Below are 14,878 nucleotides of genomic sequence, written 5' to 3'. Positions count from 1 at the left end.
GGTTGTTTATTTACAGGAGCATAGGTGAATGATTGGTTACAGGACTGTGGACACCTTATCAGAGGCTACACTGTTGAGGAAGATATCTGTCTTCCCCATCAAACATTCCCACTATATAAATTCTCAGGCAAAATACAGGATAGAATCCTCCCCTTATTTCATGACAAAGTGTTGACAGGTCCATTCTTGTGCAGATTTTATGCAGCTACATGGCTGTTTTGTTCAAGACTGCAGTAGCCATGTTATATTTGGAAAACAATGACCCACAAATCCCTACCCCTGTTTCCAGTTCTGAAATTCTTTTTACCCATTTCTTGATATTTTTCTGAGCCTTTGAAGGAGTGCTTTAGACATTCCATTCATGGCTGAAAATTCAACACTTATTCTCTAGACTTTAGTTAATTTCTTTTAGCTGCATTTTGCAGTGCAAAATGAAGCTTCTTTGATGAATGCCAACACTAGCGCTAATCTATAGGCCCAAGCATAGTTATTTAGAAGTGATTTGATTAGTACATTATGCCTATTTGTAAAAACAAAAACATTATCTTCTCCACTAGGGTCTATGAGCTCTGTAGCCATGGGTTTTTATCTGAATTTATAGTATCTGACCCAGTATCTGGTCAGGACCTTAACTAAGAAAGGAGAAGAGATGGAGTTACTTATTAAAGTGGAGGCTGTGTAGATCTAGGTTCAAGTTAATTTACATTGGGAGAGGGATTCAAAGGTGTTTGAGGGTAGAGGGGGCGGGCACAACAGAGAGGACGGCTAATACTGATACCAGTGAAGATGTGGATGATTGACGATGCATATCCACAAGGGACAGGAAGAAGAGGCTCCCTTCTTCTCTTCTCCTTTTAGAGGGAAGGGAAGGCTGGTTTAAGAAAGCATGGCCATTACAGTTAAAGTAAAAGAAGCAGAGGTATTAAATATGCAAACGTCTCTGGTGGTCATGACAAAAAAGGTGAAAGTCCATTTTCTAGACTGAAAATTCAGTGCTGAGTAGAAAATTTCAGGGAAACTTTTGAAGTATAGAATTGCTCTCCAGATTGGATAGGATGGTCCATTTGGGGAAGGGAAGAATGTGTTGTTTTTAATGTGGCAGTGAATAATTCAGGGATCACTTATTTTTGAGAGTTCTGAGTTACTTGCCACTTTTGGCACTACAGAAAATTACCTATCATATCTGTGACTCAGTTTTCTCAATTATAAAATGAAATCTTGCATTCAGAACATTAAAACAGGACCGGATATGCAGAGTTAATGAAATGATAATGAACATTTAGCTGTCACTACTATTTATTATGTATTTCCAATGTTTGATTCTGTTTAGTTGAGGAGGCATTGAAAATCTTGTGTGGTGGTCACCATGAGGCCTGGATGTCTCAAGAATAAATTTAAACATGATTTGATTTTTTTATCCTTTAGCCTTCCCACCCAGTCATATGCTAATTAATTTGTTAAAGACCTACTAATAGATACAATAAAAATTGCTAAAGTATATGCTCTGGGTGCTCTTTTGCACCTGGAAATTAGTGAAATGACTAATAGGTTCTTGACCCACAGGTTCACAGTCCGCTGAGATGGGTTAGAGTCAGGTAAGAGGCTCAATGGAGGCAATTCTCAAAGTAAAATAAAAGCGGAATGTGGTGAGTTCATAAATGAAGAGGTAGAGGTGGACGTATGGCTTATACCTTTAAAGCCTGATTTAGAGATGCTATGGTTAAAGGGTCATACAGTCCTGTTCTGTTCGGGTTATATAAGAAGACACTGTCTCAAAACAGCAAAGCTACAAACAAAATGAAATGAAGATGTAAAAAATGATCATATAAAACCAGTAAGTATGGCAAATCCTTTGCAGAATTGGCTTAAACTAGAAATACAAAAGGCAGCAGAAGCATCTGAAAGGAAATGACTACAAAGACCCATGAAAAGTAATAAGCAGCAGACAGTAGGAATGAATGCTGATAGATCACTCTGAGATAGAAAGTTCTTAAAATAAGAGAGAAGGATAAGATTAAGAAAGGAGAGGTCACCGCTCTTTTATATTCTTAGGAAATGAAGTGATTATTAGGCGTTTTAGAGTAGTATTTGAGTCTTGACTAATAGGAATGAATTGGAAATAGTCATTTCTGGTAAATGAAAAGAAACATGATTTAGGATGAGAGAAAGTAACACTAAAGAACTATGCTAGTTAGAACTCAGCTGAAGTTTGAAAAATCACACAGATAAAAGTAACTTTCTTATAATCCATCTTTGTAATCCAGAAGACCCAAGCGATTACATGAGATAGCTCTGGCCAGAGTTATTTTGGAATATTGTACATGCTGACTAACAGACATAAGAAACTGATCGTGTAATTAGGGATATTGCTAGACATACCAAAATCCAAAGATTCAGCTCTATAGCTCTCACCATTCCATGATTCATTAAATTTTGCTTTCACTTGTACTTTTCAGGCTCTGTAGATTGGAAGAGCCTTAGTCTAACTGAAGAGACATTATTTTCTATTATAATAAGTCACTGTGTCTGCATTTTACCCTCAAATTAGATGCTATCCTGGCTTCTTTGGGAACTCTCTAAGGCCAATATTCCTAAGTGTTCTGAGGAATATCTGAAGGTTGGTATTAGAGAGCCCCCAAATCTCTCTCTGTGACCCAAGAGGAACCTCTCTGCAAACATAGGTATGCTTAGGGGAGGCTGGGCCTGTCTCTCCTCCAGTTAGGTATATAAGGCATGTTCTAGCAATGATGTATAATCAGAGAAACATTTCAATTAGGATTATGCTCTTTGATCTCATGACATAACTTCTGCTCATGACGAGAAGAGAGTCTGGGGGAATCCCAAGAAGTTAAGTGACCCAACTCAGTTTTCACTGCCCATGGGAAAAACGTAGATTCCATACAGAGGAAATAGATGAGAGCCTTACTCTGACCCAGTGCCACACGGTACCTCAGGTACCTAGAGGTAATGCTGAGGCAAAGCTCATTTATCCATGGAAGTCCAAAACACACAGACAATTCCTTATATTAGGGTATTTTTGAAAACTCTTTCTGAAAATATTTGAATGGAGAGCTAGAGGAAGTGATGGATGAAGTCATAATAATGGCTGGGAATAGGGCCATGATGATGGCTGGGGAAGAAATTTTTAAGCTGTGGAACCACAAGTCCAAAGACCAGTCCTTAGAGTGTCAAGTATTAGGAGAAATAAACCAAAGATACTGAAATGGTTGAGCACAGTGTTGAAGCAGATTAGTAGGAGATGACATCAAGTACATAATGACAGGTTGGTGGCAGTCAGATGGAGTAGAGTACATTATAAACAATTTAAAACTGTAATTAATATATTTGAGTTTTACTCTGAATAAGACAACCCAAATATGGTTTGAAAATACTTGTGTTTATTAATATTTCAAGGGTCACTCTAGTTGCTAAGCTGTGAATTAACTAGTATGGAGGAATTACAAAAGCAGGCTACCAGAACAGTTGAAGGAAAGGTGCTGAGTTATGGAATTGAGAATGTATTTTAAAGACAGAACATGCTAGGGAATTGTATATGACATTTAAAAAGTAGAAGCAGGGATTATTCCATTGTTTTTGCTCTTTTATGTTGTTGCTAGGATAAATATATTAATCTAATCAATTAAAATGTGTGAAAAATTCCTGTCAAGTTCTTGTGAGGATCAACAATTATTCTGCTATTGGACAAGTTATAGGAGGAGGTAAAGTTACTTCCAGACATTTTCCAGATGATACAACAATAACTTACACATTCTGAAGATTTTCTGCCACTTTTCTCTCAGGTTCTTCCAGATATGATCATGGAATACTAGGATTCACTACAGCTGTAAAATGTGAATAGTAAACCCTACTTCAAAGGACAATTGTTAGTGACAAAAGAACATAATTTGCAAGATTACAGATTGCTTTAGTTTAAATATGAAATGTCTTGCAGGAGTCTATTTGTCCATAGCTTGGATAATAGCCCATTGTACTTCTAGAAACTGCTACAGCTTTTAAGAAGTGAGGTATTGTGGGAACTATTTTGGTAACTAGGGCTAGGTCTTTGAAGGAGATAGTGAGACCCAGATCTTTTGATAAGTCTCACTTTTGGATTCTGGCCATCATGTAAATGGCTTTGTGCCACTGGGTTAAGCTAAATTGCCACAGACCATAAATCAACAGCGACAACCAACCATGGACTGAAATCTCCAAATCTGTGATCCCAGACAAGCCTGTCTTCAAAAGCTGATCATTATTGTTGTGGAATGCTGGCTAATGCAAAGAGGAGCAGCTAAGGTTGCTTCTTGCCACCATCTCAACCTTTGCTGTTTATTGTATTGTCTGTGACTCAGCAACTGCATCAAATGGGAATGCTATTAGAAAGTCAGTCCCACTGGGCAGCGGTGGCACATGCCTTTAATCCCAGCACTCGGGAGGCAGAGCCAGGCAGATATCTGTGAGTTCGAGGCCAGCCTGGTCTACAGAGTGAATGAAATCCAGGACAGGAACCAAAACTACACAGAGAAACTCAGCATCAAAATCGCACCCCCCCCCAAAAAAAAAAGAAGAAAGAAAGTCAGTCTCAGCCTCACAACATGGTGACACTAACACAGAATCTGTGTGTTATCAGAAATCCTGAGTAACCACTTGTGTACACAAGCATGTGAGAAGAACCATTTTAGAATTTCAAGGCCACTAAGGCTATGAATCTGTTCAAGTTTCAAATGCCCAAAACAAGACTGTGAAAGATTATATGATTTTACACATGACATTGGCTTGATCAAGGGTTCTATTTCCCAAACCAGCATTCTTTTTATTACAATGGGGTCTCAAAACTCAGCTAGCACAGACAACTATCATTTGAAGAAGATGAAGGAAACCAGAGGGCCCCTCTTTTTGAAAAAGTTGCTCTTTCTGGAAGAAGGCAGATTATTTTGTCATTGGTCTCTTCTCTTCACTAGGAATAAAATTAGCTGTGTAGAGCAATACTTTTTATTTTAACCTCAGAGATGATAGCACTGAAGTGTGTTTATTAATTTATTTCTATCCAATATACACTTGTATGCAACTAAATTCTAGTCATTATTCTAATCTAATTCTGTTCTTTTCCTCCAAAGGGTTTTCAGCCTCTGAGACTTGATTCTGAATTCCTGTTTATGGCCTCTGCCCAGCCCAGGTGAGATGTCTCAATTTGCTCAAGTCACATTCCATCCTGTATACTTTTGCTCAGGCTCCCATTTCTTCCTATTTTAATGCATTCTAGGACATCCCTTACAGTGCCCTGTGAAATCCCAAGACTACCAGAAAGTATCATTTTTGGAAGTGCCCTTAGAGATATTATGTATATGGTGTGTGTGAGTATGTGTGCAGTGAGAGACCCATGACCCAACAGAGGTGACAGCATGGCTTAAAGTCAGAGTGAAATGTAGAATCCAGTGTTTCTTCATTTTCAGTGGTCTTTCCTCAGCTTCATGTTTCCTGTTAAAAATCTTAATCTTCTGACAGTACTAATATAAAACTGAAAAGCCAGAGCTGGGAAGTGGCTTTCCCTTGTGTCTGAGAATTCCAACTGTCCCAACATTTGGTTTTCTCTGAAACTCTATGCCTGCTAAGTCATGCACAGAACTTTTAAAAACTGGGCTGCATTTAGCTGCCTCCTCCCTTCCTCCCCACAGAGTCAGCTAGATCCAACTCTAGGCCCTTCCCCCACTTGCCCCGGCTTCAGTTCCTGGAGCTTTAATAACTCTTGCCACACTTGAGGCTTGACCATTGTTTACCCGCCAGACTCACAGTGTCCTCTCAGGGGCGGGGTTTATTTGCATAACCACTCCCAGACACATCAAATAGTCCAATAGTTGTCCCTCATGCCTCACAGAGGAGAGGAGGGGGATAGGCACAACATGAAAGAAACAGAGGATGGATTTGATCTGTTGTTGCCACACGTGAAAGTGAAATGAGTCCAGAAGAACTCTGGTTGCAACGGATTTCGCCTATTGTGAGAGCGGTATGCAGGCTGGGGGCTGAGGGGCGGCTACTGGGCAGGGTGTCTGTTCTGTGTTTGTTCAGGGAGTCCAGTTGTATGATCCATCCATTGATCTTTACATGGTAAGTGTGGAAACACTCCTTCATGTGGTAAATCAGTTGGAACCTGTGTCACCTAGGGACGGAAATAGAGGACCATATCAGATGTCGGTGTAAGGGTACTACAAAGTCAGCATGACTTGGGGGAAGGTATTCTGTGGCTATCAGTCATTTCGTCGTTTGTGCCCTGACTGCGTTCTCTGAGATGTCAGAAATTTAGGCTGTTAGCCCTACAGCCTTGACTAGTCAGTTCCTGCCTGTACAGGTTCAAACTGGAGCCAGATGGCCTCTGGGAATATGCCCGGACTTGTCCAGCAACCTTGTGCATCTGGGATCCAGAGATAAGGAAGAGAGAGGAGGAGGGAATGGATTGGACATTCAGAGCATCCTGCAGAAAGCTGAACTACTAGCCCACCCACGTGGTGCTCGGGCAAGTCCGGGCCTGTGTAAAGAGCAATTTGGCACTGTGTATGGGGGCTTTCAATCCAGCCTTGTCACCAGTGACTGAGTTTCATTTGATCACTTGCTGCTGGAAGCCGAGCCCAGGACAGTGATATTTTGATCCGGCCTCACCCCAAACACTGGCCAAGGACCAGACAGCTGCAAGAACTGGCGGGGTGCAGGGAGAAGAGACCAGCCAGAGACTAGGCTGGGAAAACAGGCTGTGGGATTTCATTTTGACAGGTTTTGGCAGCATTGGACAATGTCACGTAGGGCAATGGGAGGTAGTAAGTTGTGGAACTCTGTCTAGGTAACTCTCCTGTCCCCTTCATCCTGCCATACATTTAATTCAACATATGATGCATACTGAATATATACCCTCTATCACCCAGCTTAAAGTACTAAGCTGTCTGTGTGATAATAGAGGCTGTATCCCCTATGGCTTAATAGACTCATCCTGAGCGTAGGAACACAAATAATACTGCACAAAATAAACTTTAAAAGTTTAGTCAAAATGCTCTGAAGTTGTCAAGTAAGGACCATATCAACTAGAGCCAGAGGAAAACAGAAAAGTTGTGGCTTTTTTCATTTTTTTTTTCTTTCTTTCTTTCTTTCTTTCTTTCTTTCTTTCTTTCTTTCTTTCTTTCTTTCTTTCTTAGTTTCTTTCTTTCTTCCTTCCTTCCTTCCTTCCTTCTCCTTCCTTCCTTCCTTCCTTTCTTCTTTCCTTCCTTCCTCCCCTCCTCCTCCTCCTCCTCCTCCTCCCCCTCCTCCTCCTCCTCCTCCTCCTCCTCCTCCTTCTTCTTCTTCTTCTTCTTCTTCTTCTTCTTCTTCTTCTTCTTCTTCTCTCTCTCTCTCTCTCTCTCTCTCTCTCTCTCTCTCTCTCTTTCTTTTAAAGATTTTGAGTGTTTTGTTTTGAGTAAGAGTTGTCTTGGGTATCTTTAGGACCTGATAGGGTCCCATGTAGGTAAGGCTGGACTAACTGAAACTCTTTCTATAGCAAGGAGGCTCTTTAATTCCTGATCCTCCTGCTTCCAACTTCTAAATGCTGTAAGTACAGGTATGTGTTCATTATGCCCAGCTAACTTTTTTTCAATCCCAACACATCTTTGGGTGCTAGAGAACAAAATTATTTGTATTCAGATCTCATTCCACCAAATAGCAACTGTGTGACCTTGGTCAAAGGGAAGATTTCTCCCTCTCTGAGGTTCATTTTACTACAGGTAAAAGTTGAGACAACAGTACCAACATCAGTTATTCTGAGGATGAACTGAATTAATCTATGTATGTAAAATACTTGTATATGCTTAGCACAGTTCAAAATAAGCACTCAGTAAATGTTAACCATTATTATTTAAGATAGATTATGTAGCACAGATATGATTTCAACAGGTGGAAAAAGGAGAGAAGGCATTTTAAGCAGAGAAAACATGAACAACTGCTTGATGGCAAGGAACTCAGAACACGTGAAAGGAATACTAGTTGAATTGGATGCTTTGGTACAATTAGGAAAAAAAAGTACAAATAAGATTGGTGGGAAACTACACAAGACTTTGGATACTTGCCTTTCTGTTCATTTGGCAGATCATTGTACAGCCACTGTGAGTTTCTGAATTAAAGAAAAAGTCAGATCTATACTTTAGGAAGAATAATTAGGTAAATGTGATTCAGCTGGGCAGGCATAAGAAAACACAAAAGTGAACAAATGAAAAGTAGACAAAGCCCTGACTTTGACTCCTCAGAAATTTGAAGGTGATGACTTACATGACATTTGAAAAGGGAAGGATGAAGTTTATCTCTTAGGGTTAGTTTATACTTTGAAAGAGTACACATTTTCATCCTACCTCTTTAGGTAGTGTGATTTGGAATCTATTGTTTAGAATCCTAAAAGCATTGTATGTTCAATATTTCCATTCTTCATCAGTAATCACTGGTCTGGTTTTATACAACAATGAGATATGCTTTCCATTCACCCATAGAATCATGAGAAAGCCCAGTGAGAAAATTAAAACTTTCCAAGTTTCTGTTTTCCCCCCAAAAAATTGGGAAATAGTTCCCACTTGCTGAAAGGATTAAAAATGATAATCTTGTAAAGGATCTAGCCCAATGCTTGATGAATAGTAGGTTTTTTATGAGTCATATGTTTCTTTTACACCTGACTTCACCTTTAAACACCTGTCTCATTTCTGATAACACTTCTAGAGGAAAAGTCTTCACTGTTCTCTGAAAGAACCCATTATCTCTTGTGGGGAAAACCTTGGTTGTTACAAGTTTTTCCTTTTGTTCAGATGTTCTAATGCTGCTTTTTGGGGTGACTTACTGAAACCTCCTCTTTTCTGAAAGTTCAGAAATTTGAAGATCAGAGACCAAATTGCCCTCCATCTTCTGTTCTCGGGTAAATCAGCTGTTTTCTTTCTTTCTTTTTTTCCATTTCTCATGTGGCATGGTATTTATTAATTAAAATATGAGTCTGAGGTTTAGAATTTACAAAATGGAGTGGTAACAACTTCAGATGGCAATAACTGCAAAAGAAACATTATGGGAGAATGTGACAAATTTCTTTATAATGAATGTATTATTCTTTTCAATTCTTTACTTATATCATTTCTTCACTAGAGAATGCTCAGAGAAAATGTAACCTGATGGAGATCATTTGGTCTCTGTGTATCTGAGCCATAAATGCAAGCCACAGCTTTTTTTTTTTTTTTTCTGGTTCACTTTTCCCCTTCATTTTCTACAGCTGCTTGTGTATAAGATGATGGCTAGATAGGTTAATTCTGGAACTAGAGAGGAAGAGAGGGAGGTAATCATCCAATTACCTTGTACCAGTTACTTTGTCTTTGAAAAATTTCAGTAAGAGAAATCAGGGAGAAAAAAGTCCCTAGACCCATAAGAAAAGCAAATGATATCTTGGCTTAGAAACCTAAGGCAGGCCATATAACTTTCCTTTAGTTAAATGTCTTCTTGATCTCTTCCACTGAATGCCTTCTGCAGGGAGTAAGCTAAGTCATTATTCAGAGCTGAAGCTTTTGAAGGAAAAGGTATTTTTTTTCTCTGCTTCCTTTAGAAGACTGGCTCCACCCTTATATTTTCCCATAAGGTGCTTAGTGGGAAGAGCACTGGCCAGTTTTATTATTAGGTTATATACTACGTGGACCATTATTATTAAATACATAGGAGAGATGTGAGTATGGCTCTAGTCTGTCTTAGATTAGCACTAACTATATATTTTTTCATTGTTTTTATAGACATGCTCTCTTACAGATAATTAGCCTTCCTTATTCTGGTCTGTTTTCTCTTTTGTGACTAACAGAATACCTAGTGTAGAAAACAATTATCAACTGAGTTTTCTAGTGACTAACCATCTATTCTACAGTTACTCTATATGTAAGAAATAGCAATCCATTATGAAAAATAAAGTGGTTTCCATGTAATATATGATGGAATCAAACAGTAAAATGTCATTATTTCCAGGAGGTTGTTAGTCACTATTGTGAATAAGCCAAAAAAAAAAAAAAAAAAAAAAGTGGGCAGTACTACTTACTTCACTTCCATGAGCCACCTTTCCCTGACCCAGTCTATCCTCTGGAATTTTTCTTGTTGAGAAATTATACAGCCAATATTATTTTGTGTAGAAAAGAGAAACCACATCCTTGGTAACATGGTCAGTCGGCAGTCAGTCCTGGAGGTGGCCTGCCTCTTTGTGTATGGGAAATCGACTGAGCCCTGAACAGAGACTTAGATTTTGAGCAACATTGTATTTTTTTTCCTGTAGCTTCAGTTTTCCTACTTGGATCATAAGTGTTGATGTTATCTTGATATATCCTTGTGGAATTTCATGCCTATGTAGTCTCAATTAGTTTTATCTTAAATTTTAACCAGTTGTCAAAATGAAGAAAAATAAATAAATCATGATGAAAACATACTGTCTTGTTAGTACTGAGTTGCTTGTTATTCAAGGCATTCAAATACAGGTGGATGGTATTTTCCTCTGAGCAATAAAAAGATGAGGCTAATATAACCTTTTGTGTGAGATTTTCAAAATCTGAAATTATTTCTGAAAATTATTTCACAAAAGCATAATTATGTATGAGATAATAGCTTTATTTTTACCAGATATGTTTTATAGTACTAACTCTTTTTCCTCTTCTTGAACATTTTTTCATGTAAATGTATTTTCTTTAAAATGTTTTAGTTAGCATATGATACATTGAGTTTCATTGTGACATTTTTGTAAGTGTATATCAATCTTTCTTATTTATGTTCACCTTCAATTATCTTTCCCATTTCATGGGCATGGCTTTTATTTTCTCTGGGCTTGTTTTCCCAGTCTTGTTGTGTGGTTTTTGCCTTGGATTGAATTACATGTGCCTCCTGTCTTATCCCACTCTTTCTGTAGGGTATTTCATTCCCTGGCCTCCTGAGGAAGAAATGTCATATTTGATTATTGTTGGGTAAAAAGGACTGACGGATTCAGGGAGGTACAGTTGTTCTAGACTGCTTGTTAATCTGATCAGAGTAGAAACAATATGATGCAAGATTAAAAAGTAGTAAGGGAAATCAGAAATTAGAACACACTTTCTTAGTCAAACAGTTTCCAGATATCCACATATCATGATTTCAATTTCTTTCTGGGACACTGCCAAATTTCCTTGGGAAGCTAATGAATCTCCACTTCAAGCACTAATATGGTAGTCAATACACAAATCAGTGACTCACTTAGGCTTGGGTGACAGTAGAGAAAATCTGACTTAAATATTGGCTCAATGCTGATGTGACCTGTGGCTTATCTCCAACGTCCTTTGTTGCTCTGCTTTGGGTGGGATAGTAACAATAGTCCTAGCAGCTCTTCACACATGAAGCACAAGTTGGAGTTTCCAGAGCATTTTCACATACATTGTCTCATTCTTTCCCTTGAACCTGGTCCAAGGTAGTTTCTGTGCCTTTGCTTCTACTTGCGATGACTGTTTTGGCAGAAATCAAAAGAAAATGTTCCTCTTAAAATCAGCCTAGAATTGATTGACCTTAACTTAATTTCATTAATTATTTTATTAATCATCTCTCTCTCGATATATATATGGTTTTGTGAGTTTGGGCCTTTTCTTCTGCTCAATTTACAGTCTTCTAAGTTGTATAGTTGCATGTCTTTTTTGACAAGTTTGTGTCTTTTTGTATAGTAGCTATGTGTGCAGGCACACATTCTGAAATTTAACTCACATGATTACTGTTTCCTTTGGATAAATAGAAGTGGCCCAGCTTACTGACTACTAATTCTACCTCTACAGTGACAACTGCCTTGAAAAAGAACTATATACTTCTGCCTACCTCAGATGAGCTTTGGGCACTGGAATAAAGGACAAAGTAAACAGGTGAGTCAGTCTTTAATTGTGCACAGCTCCTTTCTATTTTCCTGAAGTTGGTATCATGAATAGATGAATTTTTTAAGCCACTAGGAAAATAGAAAAAGCCAATTAATTTCTATCAATTTCATATATATATATATATATATATATATATATATCCCTTTGTGCATTCCTGTACCAAAATCTGGCACTAACGCTCACTCGTTAATCATTAACATTTTAACATGCTTTCCTATTACCAGAGCCTAGTTTTCCCTGGGTTCCCCTTGTGTATTGGTGGCTTTAAATATGTGTGTCACTTAACATTTTGTTCGTGGCACTCTTCTTTATTCATCTAAGTGTATCCCACTATTTACCTAGTATTCATAACCCCTTAATGTTTTGATTTATTAGTCTTAGGTGTAGGCGTTTCCCAAAACTTCCTCAGGAACCCTTTTAAAATGATTATTTAAAGAAAAATCAAGTTCATGTTCAGAAAAGGTTTTCTTTCTGTTCACTGGAAATACCACAAAAAGAAAAAATATCAGTGAAAGTTATATACTCATTATTTTAGGAAAACACTGCCTTGCAAAGCATGATGCACTTAGGGACTCTAAGTTACCTGTGAGTCTTGGCTTGCTTTCTTTTTCTTAAATATTTTAATTTTTAAAAATGTTTAAGTATATTTATTTATTTGTTTATCTTGCATCCAAGCTACAGTCTCCCTCCCACCCTCCCATCCCAGTCCCTCCCCTACTTGCTCCCACCTACTCCCCTCTGATTACCCCCTTCTCCTCCATCTCTGTCCAGGAATGGGCAGGTCTCTCATGGATATCAACAGAACATGCATATCAAGCTGCAGTAAGAATAAGCACCTCCCCATGTATTAATCTGGGTAAGACAACCCAGTATGAGGAGTAGGGTCCTAAAAGCCAGTAAAAAAGTCTGAGACAGCCCCTGCTCCCATTGTTAGGAGTCCCACAAGAGGACCAAGCTACACAACTGTAACATACATGCCAAGATTGGCTTTCTTTCTTAGTATATAAATGAACTTAAGGTAATATTTTTTCTTGGAGACTCATTTATTTTGTTTTGATAGAATCTGTCTTAGCAGATTAACGTGAAAGTTAATGGAACTAACTGACATCACAAATTATAAGGTTGTTACTATTATTCTGTAGTATTTCTTTTTATTATTTGCTCAAATAATAAATACTTACTTAGAGCTTACTGTGTAATAAGCACTGTTTTTAAAACATAAAATATAATAGGTACAATGATGTCATAGTTATTCCTCTTTAGTTTGAGAAAAAAATAGGACATATGTTAAGAAAACCATCATGTAAGAAGGTCATATGTACTATGGAGAATAATGAAACAAGAGGGAGATAGGGGGATTAGGGGCATTCCAATTTTAACATAGTGTCCAGAGAAGCCCTATTAAGAAGATGCTAAGGGGTTGGGGATTTAGCTCAGTGGTAGAGCCCTTGTCTAGCAAGTGCAAGGCCCTGGGTTTGGTCCTTAGCTCAAAAAAAAAAAAAAAGATAATATAGTAATATAAAGAGCTGAAGAATTGGGAGAACTAATCAAATGTATATATTCAGAAGAAGATTCCTGGCTTAGAATGTATGAAGACCTTCCACTGAAAATGTCCCTGCTTCATGTGAAGAATAGCAATGAGACCACATGAGACCACTGTGGCTGCAGTAAATGTAAGGGGAAGAGCAGTAGAGCACATAGCTGGAGATAACAGAGGAAGTTTAGGTAGCCAGATTATGGAAGACATCCCTGGCCATTAAAAGGACTTCAGATTTCTTGTGAGTAAAAGGAAAAGCCATTGAAAGGGTCGAAGATAATGTAGCCTAATACATTTTAAGGGATCCGTTCTCCTACATTCTGCTCCTTTAGCTGTCATTCTCTTACAAACAAGAAAATATGGGAGAACTGCCTCTCACTGTCAAGGACAGGAATTCTCTTTACTGATTATGCTTTATATTTAAGTAATACAGAATGTCCAAGCTAAAGAAACCTTACACTGTTACTTAGAGTAGCTTTACCTGAGTATCAGTAGGTAAACTGTAAAAGTTCCAGAAGCTCAGTTCATACTTTGACTAATTATATCCGAAACTCAAGAGTGGTACACAGGTACCAATATATTCTCAAATATGACTAAGAATGAGGACCACTTGTCTGAAGTGTTTAACTTAATCAACCTCATGATGACTGTGTAGCTTGAGTCAGCACTGAGTATCACTATGTCACTTTTGGCAGAGCTTTTCCTGGGACCATTTACTATGAGTAAAATAAAAAAAGAAAATTCACAAACAGTGAGCTAGGAAGAGGATAAGATGCCTGACAATATGAAAATAGGAAACTGACATGAGAAAGCTGAGCTGGGCCAGAGCAGGAAAGAGAAACTGAGAGACAGTGTCTAATCATTTATAACAACGTCTGAACTGCAGGCCAAACATCTGGAATTGATCAGAGCACTATCCAGATTAGAAGTTTGATTTGCAAGGAAAGAATTATTCTCAAGGCCAAACTAAGCAACTGCTTTGATTTTTGACAGCCCCGTGCACATGGGTGGTGATTGGGCTTGCATGAGAGGAATGGGCAGGGAATGGGCCAGCTGCTATCTTCATCACCCTTTTTAAATCTCAGGATTTCTGGACTGCCTGGGCAAAGCAAATAGCCTAAAGTCCTGAGTTCTTAATTTAGACTTGTCATCCTCCAAGTTCTACCCATCCTACATAGAGACCATGCTTCATGCCACAGGCATTTCTGCAAGTTGAGAAGACCAACATCCACAAATGGTGGTCAGAGGCAGCTGCACACCCAGCAGTGTGAGTACGTTACACCCAACAGGGCACAGTGAGCTAATGTTAGACTATTATTAATGCCAACCTCATTGCTTTTCTTTTTCCTGTATGCCTGCATTAACTGTCTTCTAGGTTATTTTCTGAGGAAATCAGGACAGTGGGAACAGGCTCACAGATTATGCAGATAACAGACAGGAC

The 14,878-nt window shown here is 38.4% G+C and overlaps 1 protein-coding gene across 1 annotated transcript in view; it reads left to right on the top strand.

The window, feature by feature from the left end:
* Positions 1 to 5,942: 5,942 nt before the first annotated feature.
* The window catches only part of Eda2r (ectodysplasin A2 receptor), a 45,910-nt gene continuing 36,974 nt past the window's right edge, over positions 5,943 to 14,878 (top strand). The window contains exons 1-2 of the mRNA XM_036175029.1: positions 5,943 to 6,004; positions 11,805 to 11,888. Of these exons, the coding sequence (XP_036030922.1) occupies positions 11,850 to 11,888 (39 nt within the window). The 5' untranslated portion in view covers positions 5,943 to 6,004; positions 11,805 to 11,849. The remainder of the gene's footprint in view (positions 6,005 to 11,804; positions 11,889 to 14,878) is intronic.

This window comes from Onychomys torridus, chromosome X, assembly GCF_903995425.1.
Source record: "Onychomys torridus chromosome X, mOncTor1.1, whole genome shotgun sequence".
Lineage (NCBI taxonomy): Eukaryota > Metazoa > Chordata > Mammalia > Rodentia > Cricetidae > Onychomys > Onychomys torridus.
This window is presented reverse-complemented; position numbering and strand designations above follow the sequence as displayed.